General features: G+C 45.0%; 1 protein-coding gene across 9 annotated transcripts in view; it reads left to right on the top strand.

The window, feature by feature from the left end:
* Tbc1d14 (TBC1 domain family member 14) overlaps positions 1 to 20,535 on the top strand; it is a 92,742-nt gene that overhangs the window by 66,593 nt on the left and 5,614 nt on the right. For 7 of the 9 annotated variants that reach the window (XR_007835518.1, XM_051200384.1, XM_051200390.1 and 4 more), the window contains 5 exons: positions 4,666 to 4,746; positions 6,422 to 6,516; positions 10,263 to 10,334; positions 10,993 to 11,121; positions 13,856 to 13,965. Coding sequence is in view for 8 of the 9 variants with exons in the window: in XM_051200384.1 (XP_051056341.1) it covers positions 4,666 to 4,746; positions 6,422 to 6,516; positions 10,263 to 10,334; positions 10,993 to 11,121; positions 13,856 to 13,965 (487 nt within the window). In the remaining variant the exon portion in view is untranslated. The remainder of the gene's footprint in view (positions 1 to 4,665; positions 4,747 to 6,421; positions 6,517 to 10,262; positions 10,335 to 10,992; positions 11,122 to 13,855; positions 13,966 to 20,535) is intronic. The other 2 variants (XM_051200388.1, XM_051200389.1) reach the window with 2 other exon arrangements.

Raw genomic sequence — 20,535 nt, forward strand, 5'->3', positions numbered from 1 at the left:
AAAGTACAATCCAGACTGCCCTGCTTTCTACCAAGTCTCAGACCGCAGTCCTCTGAGCTCCTGTCTTCTCCATGCTGTCCAGACATATCACTCCTGTCTCCGCATCCCTAGTGCTGGGATTAAAATTGTGTGATTGGAAGTGCTGAGATCACCTTTGTGTGAGCTGTTTCTCTTTTAGAATGAATCAATTTCATGTAGCTCGGGTAGCCTTGAACTAACAGAGATCCATCTGCCTCTGTCTCCCGAGTCCTAGGACTATAGGTGTGCACCACCACCACCTGTCCTCTATGGCTAACTAGTATGGCTGCTGGGATTGAAGGTGTGCATCCCCACTGCCTGATTCTATGGCTGTGGCTGGCTTTGTACTTTGGTCTTCAGTGCCTTTATTAAATCATAAATAATATATCACCACACCAAATTCTTTTCCTGGCTAAATCTGTTCCTGCCAAAATTTTCACTGTAGGATATTTATGTGAAAAGATGTGTCATATGTGATTTAAAGTAGATCATAGCCTCTCAGAAGAAGAGGTGAGAAGTTGCTGAGCATACAAAGATCTGTGTGCTGGAGTCTTCTAAACTCTACCACAGTTCTTGTATGGCTAATTGGATACAACATGTAGTGTTTGCATATTTAATTTTTGGCTCTCACTGATGCTTGGGTTTAATTTACTTAAATGAAAACCTGTGATGGACTAGATGATGACAGATGGTACTGAGCAGCTACCTAACTGTGTGTACATCTTTGCCCGTCTACCTGTGCCTTGGTACTAGCTCACTCTGTCATATAGTTTATGTCTGTCTGCAGTGAATGCTGCATCTTGTCCATTGTCCCCACTATAGTGACCTTACTGCACTGTTGTCTACTCTGTCATTTGTGCCCAGCCTAGTCTTCTTCATGTGGCAGGCCCCATGAAGTATTTATTTGTTGAGTGAATGAATGTACTTTATGAACTTGCTTCTGACCTCATTTTACTGTTTCTCCCAGCCAGTCTGAGGCAGTGATCTTGATCTGTTGGGGGCCAAGCACCAGCTGATGTTCACTACCTCATGTCTTATTTAACATCAGCTGTGAGTCTCAGGCAGGTCTTGAGGGCTTCGTTTTCTTCTTGAAAAGGTTAGGCTCTGTGCCCTGTATCTCTGGCCAGTGTGTGTGGGATCAAGGTTCTCATTCTACGTCTGACTGGTTCTGAAGTTCATGTTCTGGCTTGGGAAGACTCAGTTTTATTCTTTTTTTTTTTTTTTTCCGTGATTGTAGAACTGGAAACTTACTGGACTCAGCAGTGTCCAATAACACCACTAAATTTCTCTCTGGGGGTGGGGGGTGGTTTGACAACAACAAAATCCAGTAACAAACACCACCAACTCACCCTGACATACACACCACGTACACATAAAACAAAACACCCAAGCTTTACTCCCAGGGAAGAAGGGCTTGTATTTTGAAATTGGGGCTGGTGGCCTGGTCCCGTGGCTTGGCAGGTAAAGTCCCTCACCATGCAAACCTAGTGATCTAAGTTTGATCCTTGAAACCCCTAGAAGGTGGAGGGCAAGAATTCACTCCACAAAGTTGTTCTGGCCCCCACATGTGCGCTATGACACATGTGTGTCCCTCCCCACATCACACACATGTGCTGCACATTAGCAAGTATAATTTTAAAAAGAGGTCGGAGGTGGGGTCCTGAGATAAAAGTATAATCATTCTGCTGCATCTGCTATCCATGCTGACAGTAAAATTGGAGGAGATTCTGTGAGCTCAGACATGGACTCTTTATTCCTAGGTGTCCAGTCTCTGCTTCAAGCCGTCAAGTTCCTTACTTGTGATGGTCACATGCCATACAGTTGTTTTGTGTACCTCCTCTGAGAACTACAAAATGCTTTGAGCAAAATCCTTAATTTTGGATTCCAAGTCTGACTTGTCCACTAAGGAAGTCTTAAGAGTCCCATTAGGTTTAGTTGCAGTAAATTTTCAGTTGTTCAGCTTTTAAAAACAACAGAGCTGGGGCTTCCCAAATAAGAACATGCCCACCTCCTGGAAGCTGAGTGGGCAGAGGTCCCAGCGCATGCTCTACACCCCCCACCCCCCAGCCTTGCACATCTTTGGGTTTCTTTTGGATAACAGTGATACAAAGTTGTATGTCATAACTGCGCCCTTTTGCTATGGCACACAAGCATAGGCTGTATGCATATTAGAGCTGTCAGAAGGCCAGAATGGGATCATTAGTCAATACATTACTTGCTGGAGTATAATAATGTCAATAGAATGAGTTACATTTAGAAAAACTCATGAAGGCATCTGTGCTTGGCTTTACCCTGCAGAGTAAATGACACAAAAGGTAAAGTGGTAAACACTCAGTGATAGTCTGAGTGAAAGGCAGTGATTTGTCAGCATTCCTCAGATAGAGTATGGGGTCTGGGAATCATGGGTGCCAGAGGTACAGTGTTGGAGGATCTCGGGCCCTGAGAAACAAACCCAATGCATGGGACATGGGTGTACCCAGGAGGTCTGTGTGTGCTGTTGAGTCATGAGCATGGCTTGTGCTGCAGTGGCCCAGTCAGTCAATGTGTAGTGGTTATTTGGAAGCTGAAGTTATCTGACTATTAGCAAACTACCTGGGAAGCAGGGCTGCTGAAACACAGGTTCTGAACATGGAAGAGATTTGGAGACTTAAGACAATTCCCTGACACAAGAATCCTTGTTCTTTGGGAGCTCTGCCTGTTCAGGGTACCAATTCCTACCCCCACCCCTCTTCCAGTAACAAGATGAGGAATTCTGTGCCATATGTATGGGTAGCAAGTGCCTCGTGTCCTTATTTGAAGACAGTGCTCATCTGAATGTAGAAATCCTGGAAACTGAATTTCAAAAACAATTCCTATAGAGAAAAGGCTACAATGAGAAGGCCAAATTCTCTGGAAAGCAGCAGGGTCTAAATTGCCAGTATTTAAAAACAAACAAACAACAATAACAAAAATCATTTGTCTGCAGTAGTCTCCAAGCTAATGACGTTCAGTAGCTTTTCAGGAACTTAAGCAGCATTTGCCTGAAGAAGTCAGCAGTTACTTACTGGTTGAAAATAATTAATATAGGATACTTCTAGAAGCTGGCAGCATGTTACTGGAACTGCTTCTGCAGCTTCTGCTTCTGTGGTTTGTTGAATGCAAGTGGAATGGGTACAGGAAGTATGGTGCAGGAGGCCAGGCAGCACGTGTCACAGGGAACAGTTATGTCTGTGTATGGTGACTCCTAGAGAAGTTTAGAAAATTGACATGGATGTGTGGATGTGTCCTCAAGGAGAACCATGGTCTAAAGGAAAGAGCAGTGTGGTGTCCTGTGTCAGCCATTGTGGGCTACCTCCTTGGAACTGCCCATATTCTACCCCTGTAAAATGGTTTCCTGTCTAAAATGTCCTTTACTCTATTTTGTATTTAAGCCACCACCCCCCAAAATTATTAGCAGTTTTTGCAGTTTGTTATGCTGTGTATGCGTGTTTTATTTTGTGGGTATGGTGTTTTGCTTGCATATATGTCCGTGTATCACATGTGTGTGGTGCCTACAGAAGCCAGAGAGGGTATTAGATCCCCGGGAACTGTAGTTAGCAGATGGTTGTGAGCCACAGTGTGGGTGCTGAGAATTGAACCCAGGTCCTCTAGAAGATCAATCAGAGCTCTTACTGCTGAGCCATCTGTCTAGCCCCTGTGCTCTGTGCTTTATCTTCATGCCACTTTGAATATTCCAAGTAGAAATTGTATATAAACTTTAGATTGCCTCAATTTATTTTATGCATTTCTTTCAGATCCTACTGTGTGAGTATGTGTTACTACGATGTTGATTGGGTGTGTACAGATTGGACATCTGTATTTAAGGACATGCTTTGAAGTCTGGGCTCTTTGGGTGACTATATGTGCAATGGTAACCTATCTTAGTTTTGATTAAAGATTTAGGTTGTCTGACCCAGTGTTTCACATGGCCGGTTAGGAACCTTGGTGCACAGTTATGAACCATAGTAATAGTTGTTCAAACGCTTTGCTTTCCAGCATATTTCTGTGTGTATAGGTCATCTGCTTGTGATTTAGGCATATAATGTGTTTTAGCCACTGTGATGCTTACAGTTCATACTGTGATGCACATGAAGTATTCTATTGTTTTTGTGCTCCTCAATCCCCTGTTGATGTAAGTAAATGTCTTTAAAAATTTTTTTTTCTTTTTTTTTAAGGGTTGTATTTTTAGGATTTAGATTTTTAAGCATTTCAACATTTAGGATTAAAGCATTTGGGGTTGTCTTTGGAGATTATGACTCAAACCCATTAGAAACCAGTTGTACTCTGTCCACCCATCCCTTAGTCCATAGATGAGCTACTGACTGATCTCTTCAGTCCCCAAGGCATTTAGTCTGGATACAGAGGTAAGCAAGAGGCTTTGACCATCCAAGAAAGTCAGAATATGAATAAGTAGCTGTGTAGCAGAGGAAGACACTGAGCACTGTGGCCATGTTCATGATCTTCCTTTGTAAGTGCCTGTCTTTAGGCAGGGTGATGTCAGGCTAAGCTGGGAGGAATTGTTGAAAGAGTACCTTCCTCTGTCTTGGTGAAGGATATAGTTGTGTGTTCTTCTCTGGTGTTGGTAAGAAAACATGTACAAGTAAGACTCACCAGAGGCTTTTCTTTCAGAGCTCTTTGACATCTGTCTTGCTCGGGCCAAGGAGCGGTGGCGGTCCCTCAGCACTGGTGGCTCGGAAGCGGAGAACGAAGGTACAGCTCTCCCCTCACGGAGCAGTCACTCACAGCAGTAATACTCCTCACCAGCTCCAGTGTGGCTTTATGGCAAAGGGACTGTTAAAGATGGAAAGGAAATCACTTTTAGAAGAAATAGAACCCTGCAATTGAGTGTTGGCTTCTAGAGGCAGAAGCAGTGCATATCTGTGAGATTAGAGGAAAGACCATTGCACACAAGAACAATGCCTTTGCGGGTAGGCAATGTGACTTTTCATGCTATCTTGCATTAGAATTTAAAAACAGGTAAACCATTATTTATGAATATTTGAACATAAGCTGTTCCTATTTTTTATTTTTTATGACTGGATTTTGTGTGCCTATCATGCACAACATGTTTTGAAGCATTTATAAAACTATGATAAAAATGTATGTATGTATGTAAATGCCTTTAAATACATTTTTTTAAAATTCAGAATTATATTTTTAGGATTTTAGACTTTAGGAATTTCAACAGTTAGGATTTAAGTATAAATCTAGGTAATTTATACTAAGTAATACACATTACTTCACATAGATTGCTTACCCTCCTCTCTCTAGCTCTGCACTGGGCATTGAGTTCAGGGCTTATACATGCTAGGCCATCTTTTTCTTACTGATCTATGTCCCAGTCCTTAGTTTAGGTTTTTTTTTTAATAGGGAAGACAACTTTCCACTGTTCTTAGTCTGTTTCAACGATACTATGTATAATTAACTATAACCACTATTTTGTAGGGGTTTTCTTTTATCTGAAGTTTTGTATCTTTTGACCAGTATCTCCCTGGTTCCTTCCTGCCCCGTCCGCCCCTGCCTCTAGTAAACCCATTCTGATATCTGTTTCTTTGCATTCAACGTTTTTAGACTGAATCCACAAATGATATTGTACAGTTCTTGTCTTTCTGTGATTGATTTATTTACTTGGCATACTGTTCCTCAGCTCATCTGTTGTCCACATCTGCTCCCTATTCTTCATCTGTTAACTGCAGACAACCACTGTGTCTCTTGACTACCACACATAGTACTGTGGTTAACATGGAGACACCATTCTCCTTTAGATGCACACCCAGGAGTGGGATTGCTGGATCATATGTAGTTTTACGTTTAATTTTTTGAGGCCACATGTAACAGATTCTCACCAAAGATTCTTTAGGTGTAATAATCATGATTTCCCATGCCTGGGTTCATTGTGTGTATTTCCCAACTTCTGCTTATTTTCCTGATTGCTGCTGATGACAATATCTAACTAAGTTTTGATTCCCCCCTCCCCCCTTTGGTTTTTCAAGGCAGGATTTCTCTGTATTGCTTTGAAGCCTGTCCTGGAACTCACTCTGTAGACCACGCTGGCCTCAAACTCAACAGAGATCCACCTTCCTCTGCCTCCCAAGTGCTGGGATTAAAGGTGTGCGCCACCAAGGCCCGTCTCTGAATTTTGATTTTTAACCTCCAGAAAACAACCTGACGATGTTCTGGCTGGTGCTGTGAGGCATTTTGATCCCTAGAGTAAGCGACTCTGCACTTACCATCCCTTCTTCATGAAGGTGGACACTGTGTAGACAAGACATTATTGACCTGTACTTGTGAAGAGCTTCTTTATATCACATTATAAAGCTTCAGAGCCTGGTAATGACTCTTTTTTGTGCTGAGGAGTGCAATGACTTTTGCTTTTTTTTGACAGATGCTGGGTTTTCAGCAGCAGACAGAGAGGCCAGTCTGGAGCTTATTAAACTGGACATTTCTAGAACATTTCCTAATCTCTGCATTTTCCAGCAAGTAAGTGGTGGGGATTTGTCACAAATGTTCTCTGTTTAAGTTTTAGGAATGCTGAGCCGCATGTATTTGTAGTTGTGTTTGAAAGGTTAGATAGGGTTTTGGTGGGAAATTAGATGGGTGTCACTGACAGTGCATTTAGATATTTAAATGAGTGTTAACTGGTTCTTATTGATCTTGTATCTGTTTTAAAGGTGATTGGTTCCTTTTGCATGCCAGAGCCTCAGTAGGTAGTGCAGAGGGCTTTATGGGTGGTTGTGTTATCAGAATGTTCCTCATGCTCTTCTGTTTTTAGGACTGTAGGTAGCTGTGTCCTCTTGGTAGGAGCCTCCATGTGATTTCAGGGACCCGCTGAAAGTAGGTCCAGGAAGGAATGCCTCATAGCTTTGGTGTAGCCAGGATGGTTGGCTGAACAGAGGTGGTGGGATTTCTGAGTTGATGAGCCAGGAGGTATGGGAAATGGACTCTTGTTTTTCTGGATGTCGGTGGAGCAAGAGAGGCCTCCCCTCAGTCATTTGGGTACCGACTAGGATGTCTGGCAATAGATCTTAGAATCTTTTCTCAAAGCCTTGTGTTCTTTGAGCCAGGAGATGTACATCCAGAGGTCTCCTTTGAGACCTTTCTCCTGCATGCCAACAGTATCACCAGCTCTCTTCCATAGTATTTCTACACCTTTCCCCTTTGTTTGAGAGCCTAGGCATTCATTGTAGGTCATCATGGCAGCCCCCCATCACCTCTCCTGGCTGTCCTGCCTTCTACTACTCACCTCCTTGCCTGCTGATTAGTATTGGAATTTCCAGTTATGCACCATGATTCCCAGTTTGTTAACATGCCTTATACATGGTGGTTTACTGTGGAAAGGTGGTGTAACAAACCAGAATGAGTAGTTTAAGTGGCTCCAGGATGAACAGGTGCAGAGCATTGAGTTTAGGTGGGCTTGGGAGGAATGTGGTTGGGCTGGACAATCTGACAGCACAGGAGAGTCAGTGTTCCCTTCTGGAGTATGGAGAATCAGAGGTCACAGAGCGAACAGTCTCGTTTGTGTGTGCGCTAGGTTTAATTAATGTAGTCTTTTAGAGAGCATGTACCTGGTAGACACACAATTGGGACAGAAATGTTGGGACCCTGTTCTGTGCAAGAATGAGTGTAGGGGACACAGTTGTCCCTGCAACCTCTTTAGAGGGTTTCTCTTTTCTGGGTGGATGCAGAACTGGTAAAGACTGTTTCGAAGCTAGAGCAGAGTGTGTTGAGGGCAGAGTTCTGGGACTTTGATTTGTGGCTGAGAATCAGGCAACTAGCATGACTTGGCCAGGCATCAGGGGCTAGCCAGCTTCAAGGCCAGCACCAGTCTGAGTACTGAGGTGCTTAGGGAGGGAGAGAGGGTCAAGAGGAGTCTGGGTTCCAGTGGTAGGATTGTTGCTGTCTCAGTGAGTCCACAAAGCAGGGTCCCAATATCTAGATATGGAGGATCTTAATTCAGCTGGAAATGTTTGCATTTGAGTCTTTTGGACTCTTTCAGTCAAGGCAAGGGAAAAAAGTCTATAAACCTGTCCAGAGGTTTGGTCCAGTGTCTAGCCGGGGAGTACTGCCCAGGATTGGTGGCATGTGTGGACTCAGCTGGGCAGCATCTTCAGAATAGTCCTTTCCCTCTTAGAAGGCTTGCCTTTCTCCTCTCAGCACACTTATGTAGGCCTCAGCCCACACCATACCTTGTAGCCCACTCCCTGGTCAATCCTTAGAGGCCTTGTGCTTGCTGAACCTTTCCACCTCAATGGGGTTCCTGTGATTCCATCTCTGAAGGGACTGCTTTATGAAGGGGATTGACTTTGGTCTCAGAGATTTAAGTTTGATTCTGATCAGTTGCCTTCTTGTTAGTAGTTTGGTTTCAGGTAAAACATTTGATCTCTTTGCACCATAATCTGTTCATCTGTGCTTGGGGATGATCCATGCAGACTTAAAGCCTTCTTCAAAGTACTTGACTCACAGAGGGAAGTCATCAGTGCTATACTGACTATTAATTATCTTTGACTGCATTTGAAACTAAGTGACAATGGAATTCACCAAAGACTAAAGACTTTTCACTTCAGGTAGCCCAGAAGTGGGGACATGGTAGTCTTCAGAGGGAGCTCGTGGTGTCTGATCTCTTGACTGCCAGGGACAAGCTTTGTACCCTTTCTCATTGGCAGAAGAAAACCAGAGATTTGAGACAAGGAAGCAAGTGGGACTGAGCATGGCAGGGCAGACTTCCCAGCACATTTCTGGAGGGCCAAACCTCAGGGTCATGGAACCCTAAGAGCCTGTGCAGGTTCTGCAGAGGGAGGTCCAGCTTTGCAATACTGGGTCTGAGAGGGCTTCTCCTGAAACATGGTCTCTAAATGCCGCTTCAGAAATGTGGAAATGGACAGTCCCTTGGTGTTTACCTGGGAGCTGAGGGTGAACTCTATAAAGAGAAGGACGTGGAAGCTCTGTGGTCCTTTCTGGGTAGATTGTTCTTTCAAGATTCTTTTGCGACTTCAGTGGTTTTTAGTCGTGGGAATGGATAATTTTAAATGTGAAGGCTTGGGAGAGAACCTGAGAATCTAGCACAAACAGAGGGCACTCAGGAAAAGAAGCTGGCACCAACATGAGGGGATGGAATGACAAGGTGGAAAATCTTTAAGGAAAGAACAGTATAGTTTTTCTCAGTCTTACATCACATGGAATCTCTTTGCAGTCTCTCTAGTCCTTGAGTCAGCTTGTGGATCTGCCACCATTGTCCCCAGCCCTGTATTTTGTCTCCCCACCCCGATTGTACTTTCTTTATTTGGCTCTTTTTGCTTTGAAAATGTCTCTTTGATATAGGTTTTTAAATAGGTGAGAGCTTAATGGTCTCTTCTGGGAGTTATGGCGTATACCTGTAATTCCTGCATTTGAGAGGCTGAGGCAGGGATTCGGCTATCCTTGGCTATACAGTGAGACCCTATCACCAACCAACCAACCAACCAACCAACCAAATAAAAAAAGAAAGTGTGATCATCTGGTTTCTGTCATTCCTTTGTAAGCCACTCAGAGGCACCTGTGGAGTGACTTCCTAGTCAAGTATGCCAGAAAGAATATTTATTCCTGTGTTATATGAAGGCATGTGGTAGATGAAGGCACCAGGAGCTTCATTTAGGTCCAGCTAGTGTCTCTGGCATACTAACAACAGTGTGGGACAGTTCTGGGTTTATTTCCTTGTTGGAAGAGCAAATGGAAATCTTAGCAGGTAAGATGGTTGGGAGAGACCTTGAAATGAAATGGACTCTACTAGGACCTTTCCAAACCTGCTGTTCGGAAAGATGCAGAGGAAACAGTGATGGGAAGAAGGGAGGCAAGAAGAACCATACTTATGTGGGCACAAGGCTAAGTTTCAGTGGTCTTGTCACTTGCTCTGAGGAGTCTTGGCTTCCTAGCTTACCTACTGAACTTGGAATAGAACATGATTCTGTAACATGAGCCAAAGGAAGGACATTTCTCGAGGGTACTGCTCACAGCTGACCCTTTGGCTTTTTTTTCTAGAGTAGCTTCATAGACAGAACTGCAGATTTCTCATTAACAAAGTTACTAGCTCATTTATTAAATTGCATAATGCATCTAGAGCTGCTCAGCAAAGTCCCTCCTGTATGATCAGCAGGGTGACGATGGAGGCAGCAGCAGCAGCGATATTAGATGCTATTCTAAGACTAACAGTACTTATGCATGTGTTGATTTTGGTATGTCAATCCTTTTAGGGTGGTCCATATCATGACATGTTGCACAGTATTTTGGGCGCTTATACTTGTTACCGGCCGGATGTGGGTTATGTAAGTGATACTTTCCAGTTTTTTATGATGTTATAGTCTATAAAGAAAGTCAAAACATTGCCAAGCTCTCCTATTGAATGCTATTGTGGCCTTTTGAAGAATATGAAACATCTTGAGATAAATGGGTTAATTTAGTTTCCTTGGAGAAATTGGCTTGACATAGCTGCTCTGTGGCATTCATCACATTTTAACTATGTGTGATGTTTATTTTTGCATGTGATTTATCCATGAAACTAAATAGAAAGGCTTTATTTACCATTAACCATTTTTCAAAAGTGTGCTGCTGCTTTACCTGTGGCTAGACAGATGTGTATGTGTGCATGGCCTTACTTAAGCCTGCTAAGTTCATACATGTGACCACAAACCAGCATGGCACATACCAGATGGCATTATTTCAGATGTCAGAGGCAATAAGTGGGGTTGGCTTATGATTTTCCATTAGAAGGGGTAGGGGATGGAGGGGGAGAGCAGGTGGCTGATAGGCAGAGCTGTGGCTCTGAGGAGGGTGGGTCTGATCTAACAGGGTTTATTTTGGGAGTGGATGGGTGGCTGTGAGGGCCTTTTTAGTGGGAAGATGTTTTGGTTTCTCTTAATAAGTAAAAGCTGCTCTGACCTTTGTGGCCACATTAGTTAACATACCCTTTCTCTCCTTCCTCAGGTTCAGGGCATGTCCTTTATAGCTGCAGTGTTGATCTTGAACCTAGATACTGCAGATGCCTTTATTGCTTTTTCTAACCTTTTGAATAAACCATGTCAAATGGCATTTTTCCGAGTGGACCATGGCCTTGTGAGTATGCTCTGTGTATGTCCCAGTACTATGTCTTTATGCAGCAAGAATTACCCAATCATTCTGTCGTTCCAAGGCAGGAAATGCATAATGGACTTTTTATAATTAAAACACATGAACTTAAGTATAGACACATATAGTCCATTGCCCCTTGTATGAACAGATGGATACATTCTCCTAGAGAGACAGTGTGTCTGAAACACTGTACTTTTTCAATGGAGGTGGAGTGTGAGTTCTTTGCAAGTATATGCACTTTGTGTTAGGGAGATGTGACAGCAGTGCCCTCCTTAGTTGAATAGAATACCCGAGGGCTGATGTGTGGTGCTGCTCACTGTCTCCGTGGGACTGGTCTGTGCAACACACACGGATACAGGGGGAAGGAGATCTGCTCCTGACCATGTTCCCTTACTTCCATAAGGCAGTGGTTTAGTGTGCTGTGGAGTGGCCTTTACCATTGGTGGCCTTTAAGAGACCCCCGCATACTTCACATCTGAGTCCCCTGCATAGTCCAGATGTGGGAACAGACCTAGGAGGGAAGTGTCTTGTCTAAGACATTTCTGGTACGTGGGAGAGCTGTGGTTTGAATCCATTCTGGGTCCTAAACTTTGTTTTTACTGGGAGAAATTTGCTAATCCATTAGCTTTTAAGTTGGTGTTGCTTTGATATCCTGGTTATTAACACTAGTCTATCAATACCTCAACTATCTGATGGTGTATGTCTGCTTGGAGCCCTTCTTCCTTAAATGTCTTCAGGATCCTAGTAGTCTTTGTTCTGAGAATGCTGCTCGCTCTGGCTGTTAGGGGAATGTCAGCTACTGGGGTCCTTCAGGAAGATTATTTGGTATTCCATTTCTGTAGCTCAAAATGGCTTTGGTACATAGTTCTTGTAAGAATTGGTTCTAAGGCCATGTGGTGGTAGCATATGCCTTTAATCCTAGCACTTGGGAGGCAGAGATAGGTGGATCTCATTGAGTTTGAGGGCAGCCTGGTCTACAGAGAAAGTTTCAGGACAGCCAGGATTACACAGAGAAATCCTGTCTGGAAAAACAAAACAAAGCAAAAAATAAGACCAAAAAAAAAAAAAAAAAAAAAAAAGTATTGTGGACAAAGCAGTATGTATAAATATTATAGAGATTGTTATTATATAATTATTTGTAATTGTAAATATGAAAAGGGTTTGAAATGGGGGGGTTTGAAATGGGGGGGGAAATGAAATCTGCCAGACCCTGAGTGCAGCAGTGGCTCACTGCTGTGTCAGGAGTGTGGGGTAGACCCTAGTGCGGCAGTCACTGTGTAACCCTGCTAAACAGGGAGTGTACCTCAGAGCAGTAGCACTTATTTATGGACAGGCACTTCATGAATAGTATTTTCGTCATTTTGTTTTCTATTTTGAGGCTTGCTCTTACTGTGTAGCCTGCCCAAGCTGGCCTTAAAGTCCTGGCCATAAACCCCTGCCGTAGCCTCCTAACTGCTAGGATTGCAGGGTGAATCACAGGCCTGGCTTTGTTGCTTCTATGCCAAGTTGTCTTCACTGAGCAGTATAGGGACTCTCATAAGCAGGTAAGAATTTTCCAAGATAAGAGTGAAGTCTTTAGGAGAGATTCTCACCCTTGAACGGCTTGTTGCTACTAACATACTGACTTTATGTTGCCTATGTATTAGTCCTAAGAAGTAGTTCCTGAATGTCAACTTAAATTCGCTTTGTTTTGGAACAAGGTCTTAACCGATAACCCAGCTGGCCCTGAATTCATAAGCCTCCTGACTGCTGGGGTTATATTTGTGTGCCACCATGCTGAGCTTTAATTTTCTCTTTCTATTGATAGAAAGATGGTATCTGTCTCTGCTAATTGTGAAGACCCCAGCTTTCTGTCTTTAACATGGAGTGAGGGGTGGGAGAAGCAGCATTGTAGTGTTGAGTGGGACCTTTGCTCTGGGCAGCACTGACAAGCTTTAGGCCAGATGCGTGCTGTAGGTGTTCCTACTCATTGGAGGCCTCTACACACTAACGTCCCTAGACATTGCCTCATGCCCTGTGGTCCCCAGTGTAGTCCCTTCATGAACATGAGTAAAAGAAGTCAGGGTTGGTTCTGCCTTGGCACTTGGTGGATTATCGGTAGAGCGGACTCGCCACCCCCAGGCATGCCTGCTCCCATGCAGCAGGAGCCCTCCTCCCTTCATATTGACTGCTTCATGCTGTCTGCCCTCCCACCCTGCTTCCTTTCTCTTCTCACAATGCTTGTAAGAACCTGGCCTGTTGCTGCCTCCTCCTTGCAGCATCTTCGTTTGCTGTGGTCAAAGGCCTACATGTTGGAGCTGGAGCTGTGCTGCCCTTCCCTCAGACTTTAGTCTTGTCTCCTCCTCTGTGAATGTGCTAGGCATGGGCAGCAGGCAGCTTGCTTTTTCAGGTTACCTTTCACAGTGTGGCTGCAACCTTCATAGCACTACAGGCCGTGGTTCAAGTCCCAGCTCTACCATGTACCGGTACTTTGCCCTTGTATGGCAAGTTAAGCAATTGCTCTGGGTTTCAGTGTCTTCCCCTGTAACTTGAAGAAATGATAGGGTGTGAACAGAACTGCCATGAAAAGCTTAGAGATAGTATTGTGCTTATCTACATGTTACCTAACCTACCTGAATAACAATTATTAGATTCCAAGTGCGCAAAATTCTTGACTCCTGTGGGTTGGAAACTCATGCTGATAATTAGTTTACTAGTGTATTTAACATTGTCTCCCTAGATGTTGACTTACTTTGCTGCATTTGAGGTATTCTTTGAAGAAAACTTGCCGAAATTGTTTGCACATTTCAAGAAAAACAACTTAACTGCAGACATCTACCTAATTGATTGGTAAGACTCCGCTTTCTTGCTTTCCAGAGCACTTCTCATCCCTTGCCCATTTTCCCGTTGTCACTGTCACTTTCTTGGAGGACTCAGCTGAGTCTCCTTGTCCTCTTCCCAGCTCCCCTCTGCCTTGAATGCCTACTTATTTTCCAGGCTCTTTGTCACAATATGTGACTTGACTGACCTTCTAGATTCCATCGATAGACAGTGTATTAGACCTTCTGTTTTTAAGGCGCTATTGCCAGTCCATTAAGTGAGATGTCTCTGGGCAGCAAGTGCATGCCAAACCTTTTACAATAAGTCCACAGGTATAATACAGGAGCTTGAGTAAGTGTGGGAGGGAGAAGCAGCATGCGAGTTTCAGAACTGTAGTCACTGTGATGCCCTGTAGAAGAGACTGAGATAGAAGGGGAGAGAGGAGGCGATAGACCCCAACCTAGAGTGATGAAGGTGTGGGAAACAGCATGTTGGGGCCTGTACCAGAGCACGGCAGCTGGGCTAGTGGCATTAGGGGGCAACATAAAAGGCTGATGTTAGAAGGGTGGGGAGTTTTGGAAACCAGAACATCTGGGTCTCAGAGGCTAAGCTGTGGGCCACAGGAAATGATTGACAGCCTGTGCTTGTTGGATAAGTCAGCTCTAAGCAACTTGGGAGGCAGGAGCTCCTGGGTGACAGCTCAATGAAGGAAAGCAAGGGCTGATGGAGATTAGGGAAAGGAGTCCTTGGCAGATGCTAGGAATGTATTGTGGACTTGCCAGAGGATCGTGGTGTTTGTGATAATACCGATGAGGGATTGCTGGTGTCAGTGGCTGAAACACAGAGTGACAGATTTGACTTTGAGCATGAAGATTTTATGGGAGATCTAAATAGAAGTTTGCTGAGACCTGTAAGTAGGAGGCTCCTGAATTATGAAATGGAGCATCAGTTACATCTTTGCACAGAAGTAGTTGTGGTCATAAGGAGAGAGGGTGGCTGTCACCTTCAAGTGCACCAGGTTAAGGGCCAGGTAAGGGACCTGGCGACCTGAGTGCTGCAAGGAACAGTTGTCCTGTGGTGGGAGAGTGTGCCTCAGGACCCCTGTGCCCCACCAGGCATGATGTACCGTGTTATGGTATACAAGGGCCAGGGAACCCCTCTAATTGTGCTCCTTCAGAGAACATGATAATCGACTGTTTAAGGCATTTCAGGGTGACTACTCTGTCTTGGAGAAGGGGCTTTTTGGGGGAGAAATATCATTTGGTCAAAAGGCCTATCTGAACTGCAACACTACCCCAGAGAGGTAAAATGAGCTCCTCAGCCACCCTGAACAGAGAACTGGCTGGTTTGGGTTTCTCCTCACCTTCTTCTTCAGGAAGCAAGAGGACTTCTAGATGATAAATAAGAACTGTCCAAGCCTAGGCCAAATCACTTAGAGAAGCCCTGGCTACATCCTTGGAATGAGTGTCAGATATCCATTGTGTTGCTTCTGCCTTAACCTGGTGACTGGTTCAGCTGACTGCATGTATGAAGGTTTGGACTTATAGCTGAAGTCGCTGGAGCTGATGTTGTAGAATGTAAGCACCAGGCTTGGATGGGCCTGTCCTATCTGCTTGTGCTACATATAAATGTTTGGAATATCCTTTTAAAGGGGTACCTTTGTTTAACAAATGATTTTTGTCCTCCCCATGAACAGATGGCTCCTTGCCACCCTGAGTTTTGTATCTACATTCGACTGTCAACTCTGAACCCTTGGATGTCCCTTGCTTAGAGCCCAGAACAAGAGGTTATTGGGAGGCAGACCCTCCCAACAGCTAGAGAGCCTAGACATCTGCCTGGTCCTGTTGAAGCCTTCCACAGGAATTTTAGATTCTAGGCTAGATTCTTTTTTCACCGTGGATTAGAAAACGCTACATGTTATGTGGTAACACAGTAGAACATTAACTTGTTTATACTGGGACAGAGGCTCTATGAAGTAGAATCACCATGACAATATGGAGAATGTTCTGAAATGTTCTATTGGTGATGGTCTACTCTCACTGACTTGGAGTCTGATGATGGTCCTGAAAGCTGTGGCCTGAAGGGCCTGAAGAGCTTTGTTCCTGTCCCAGCCAGCAGGGCTGTGAGTCTAGAGTGTCCACAAGGAAAGGAAGCTCTGTGGGGTTTTGTTCCGAGTCCTTTATGCCATGATGTGGTTGATGCCCAAGCCTTCTGAGTACTGTTCTTCTCTGAGGGCCTGCAGGGTGGCTTGTTCTGCATATGATGATGTTGCTTTTTGGAGTAAGGGTCAAGTAGGGAGTCCTGCTGCATGTGTGGTCTCATTACAGGGCCAGGCACACGGGAAGGTTCTAGAAGTGCTGCGCTAAAGTTGAACTGAGTTGAGGGAGTGCCTTCTCCTGATTGTCATTACTCTGTCTGTTAATGGTCTGCAGTAAGTCTGGCTCTTGATAGTTGATGATGGTCAGGGGAAGCCTCAGTCACTAGAGGCTGCATGTGGAAATACCCATTGCTTTGTCTCTGAAGTTTTATCACCCCGTGTCACCCTCTAGTGTGCTTACTGTGTAGTGTGACTCCATGGCCTTGCTCCTTTTGTGTCTTGCCACCTCCTCAAGCCACATCTACCCTTAAAATTACTGGGCCTGCCTTGAATCGTGTTCATGTGGCCTGCACATTGCATAGTGTGTGAGACGCGTCCAGCCCCAGGGATCAAGTGACTGTTTGAGCTGCCTCCTCTTCTGTGTGGCTCCATGGGTGCTCAGACATGGCTGCAAGGGTGAGCAGACACCTGGATGCTCTACTGTCTACCTTCCTCCAACACCACCCATGCACTCATACTCCCTCTCAGAGCCTCATGGTTCACTTCTATTTCCTCAAGGCCTGGTCCCATCCTTGGTTCAAGTCCTAGGCAGGACAAGGACATTTCTGTTTCCAAGGGTCCCTTTAGGTGCTAGTGACCTAAAGCCAATTGCCCACTTGTTCTGCTGCACATGCTCCTCCCCTTATAGCCCTGCGGGACAGTGCTTCATGAAGAAAGCCCTCCAGAGCTCTTGTTTAGCTGTGGGCTGTCTGCCTCTCTGCTGTGGACTTGAAGATCAGGGAAATGGCCTGTCAGCCATCTTCATTTCCTATGGTGTATTGAGTGTTCCAACTATCAAGGATCTAGATGTTATATGGGAGCTGATCAGAGGTAGTTTAACTTCCCAAAAGATGTCTCCCTTTTATCCAATGGCACAGTTTTTTGAGGATGTGAGTAAGTTTCCTGACAATAATCTTGAGCTAGCCAAAAGACCTAGCCAAGTGCTACATATATGGTGATGCTTTGAGATGAAGAGCTGTCACGTGGGGTTTCTCCTTGTGGGGCAGGAAATGGCTGTCAGTGATTTGGGTTCCCATTGTATTCTGTACTAAGTTCATTCTTGGGTCTCACCTTCTGGGCACTGAATCTTCCCTAGGACACCTTGAAGGTAGGTAACATTGAAGAGAGAGAGAGACAGAGACACAGAGAGAGATAGAGAGAGGAGAAGAGGAGGGGAGAGGAGGGGAACAGAGAGGAGGAGAGAAGGAGAGAGAGAGCAAGACTGAGAGAGAGCCTTCCAGCATCCTCTGGAAGCGTGCTGGCTAACTGGCCTTGAGTATGGTAGAAGGAAGCCGCAGCAACACTGGCATACAGCTTGTTTGAGTACAGGGCTTACTGTTACCTCTTGGGTGCTGGACCAGAGAGGATGCCGCTGACTCAGGGAAGGGCTTGCAACAGAAAGTGCTTTTCTTACTGTTCTTAGGATGAGGAATATTTCTGGATACAGTGCCTGAATTTGAACTAAATCTAGGTAGCTACCTTGGCTTTGCCTGTAGGCAAGTCTATACTGGGAGTTGGCTGCCTTAGGCCCATGGGTTCTTAACTTGCACCCTTGTTCTACCTGTCCCTGATTTTCCTAGAAACATGGGGGACTGGGTAGGATAGTAGCTGAGGGTGCTCCTGAACCAGCGGTGGGTGAAAGGCTCATTTCTAGTCAGGTTGAGGAAGTTGGGACACAGCCAGAAGTTGGTGCCATGGCCCGTAGATTCAAGTCATTAGCCATAGGTTCTGTATGGGTAAGGGTGTTAGGTGACATTTCCCCCACACTAAGCTGTGACAGGTTTCTACCATGTCCTTTGTTTTTAGTATCGTCATCTGCCAAGTGGAGATGAGACTGCCTTCTTTTGGGGTTGTATTAAGGAGGCATGCCCCATGGAAGAGCAAGAGTGGCCCTGGGTTGCTGTTTGCAGCCTGGGGGCTGCTCACATGTAGCCCAGGGTCTGTCTGTAAGGTGCACTGACTCACTGGGTGTCTGTCCTGGAGCTTCCATTCTTTTCATAGCTAACCCAATGATTAGGCTGCCCATGGGTAGATAAAAATATTTCTGGGAATAGTGAAGGCTCTGCAGGAAAGATTATCCCTTCTGTCCACATGTGTTAGAGAGAAATGGATGCTCACATTGCTGTCTTGAAAGCCCATGACACTGGAGCAGTAGCACAGAAATGTATTGCTTTGCAGTAGTTGCACTCAGCCCTGAAAGTGCCTGGCTTAATATTTTGTTCAGTATTTGAGGGGCCTGCGGGAGGGAGCAAAGAAACATTTCTTCTTGAATTCTGCCTTCCTACTGTGGTAGGGACAGCAAAAGGGCATGGGAAACCCAAGGGCCTTCACTGTCCACCCTACTTCTGAACATAGTCACTGGCTAGGAGCAGGATGGAGCCTTAAGTCATAGAGAAGATGTGAATTTGGGCTCTAAGATGTGGAAAAGCTATGTGCATATATCAGTCCCCCTATTCCATCCAGTTGTGTGGGGCCAGGGCCAACCTGGCATCAACTCCTGGCCTGTGGCTGAGCCAAGTGGCTCACCAGCCCATGGACCCATGGATCCATGGATGTGCTGCCCAGCTCTTTTTTTTTTTTTTTTTTTTTTTTTTTTTTTTATACTTTTGAGTCTAAATGTGGTTTGAAATCTAGTTAAGCATTTGCAGTCTCCTGATAATAAAGGGAAGAGAAGAGAGTGGTGCAAGCATTTGAGCTGGGAGAAGGGAATATACATGAAGGGACTGCCGAGAACTGAAGGTCTGAGTCCTAGAGTCACTTGCAGCCAAGAGCAGAGGACAGGAGGAGTTTAGTCACAGCTGCGTCCTCTCAGAGGAAGCCCATGCTCTGATGGCTCTAGGCGCCTCCTGAGCAGAGGGACATTTGGAAGCATGTTACTGAGATGCCTAAAGAAGTGAAGGTATGAAAGGCACAGAAGAATAACTCAGTATTAATAACAGCAGAGCCCCTCCTTGCCAGCAATGTACTGTCTCTGTGAGAACTGCGGCTGCTCTGGATGACAGCTAGCAAAGAGATACATGAGATAGAATGTGAACATTGACAGAAAACACTTGGTTATGGCTGTGTGAAGACATGGGGAGGGGCAGGCCTTCTACAGGCAGGGGAAAGGTCTCAGAAGAAACTGGGCATCCCTGCTTATTATACCTTGATCTCATGAAGACATCGAATTGTGACGAAATAGATGTCCAATTTAAGCCCCAAACAAAACAACAAACCAACAGGAAGATTCGTCTACCCTGAGAGTCAGAAATGGCCTCCTGAGAAGGCACATAAATATAAAGGTGATATAATATTGTAAGCCATAATCATTTGTACTCTTTTTTAGAACAAAGAGTGGTTGTTAACAGTGAGGTCAGGTAGACTCTTCTATGTGCAGTGCAGGCTGGAGAGCAGTTTGATAGCCTTCACTTTCTGATCCTGGTTGTCTTTTCTTGGCTTGGTGCTTTCTACACAGACTGTCTGCACAGCTATGACGCTGGCACAGAACTTCCCTTTAACTGACAGTCAATACATGTATCACCTGAATGTCTCAAACTCAGAGTATAAAATGACGGTTTCATCCTTCGGGTGGCTCAGCCAGTGACCTGATGTCTTGGGTTTCTCCTTTGCTTCCCATAACTGTCCAGGTCATACCTGATTTGGGCCAACTCCCCTGCTCCCTCTCTGCTCCATGACTGCAGCTATCTGGGTCGTCTGCCCAGCCTGCATCCCCTCCAGGAGCTGTCAGCTTGCTGCTTCCTTGGACTCTCAGTTCACTGAGAACAAAGTCCAGAGCCTAAAGAACAGTCTTGCAGGCCTTGCTTGTCTGTGCCCTTGTTCTTCGCAGACAGCCTTTTCTCCAGTATCTGGTTTGCTTCATCAACTGCTGGCATGATTCATCATCATGCAGCCCTCAGACATGTAGTTGTCATGAACTCTGCTGCAGGTGTGGGGAAAATCTTGGCGCTCCTCTCCTGGCTGCCTGCTTCCTCTTCAGGGTGGATGGAATTGCCTCTCCTCAGCAGTATGTTCTTCCCTGATCATCTGATGTAGAAGAGCATTTGCATGCATTCATCCCTCTCTGTGTGCATAATGAATATCCCCCCTCCTGACACCCCATCTGTCTGTGTTTGTCCCTTATGTTCCTGAGCTGTCTATTCAACACTTTGTATCTTCATCATCAATGGGTAGCAAGTAGCATACAGAAGGCTTCAAAAAAGTTTGTATGACCTAGGACTCTGAGACTTGACACAGGAGGATGGCAA

The sequence above is a fragment of the Phodopus roborovskii genome, unplaced genomic scaffold (assembly GCF_943737965.1).
Source record: "Phodopus roborovskii unplaced genomic scaffold, PHOROB, whole genome shotgun sequence".
Taxonomy (NCBI): domain Eukaryota; kingdom Metazoa; phylum Chordata; class Mammalia; order Rodentia; family Cricetidae; genus Phodopus; species Phodopus roborovskii.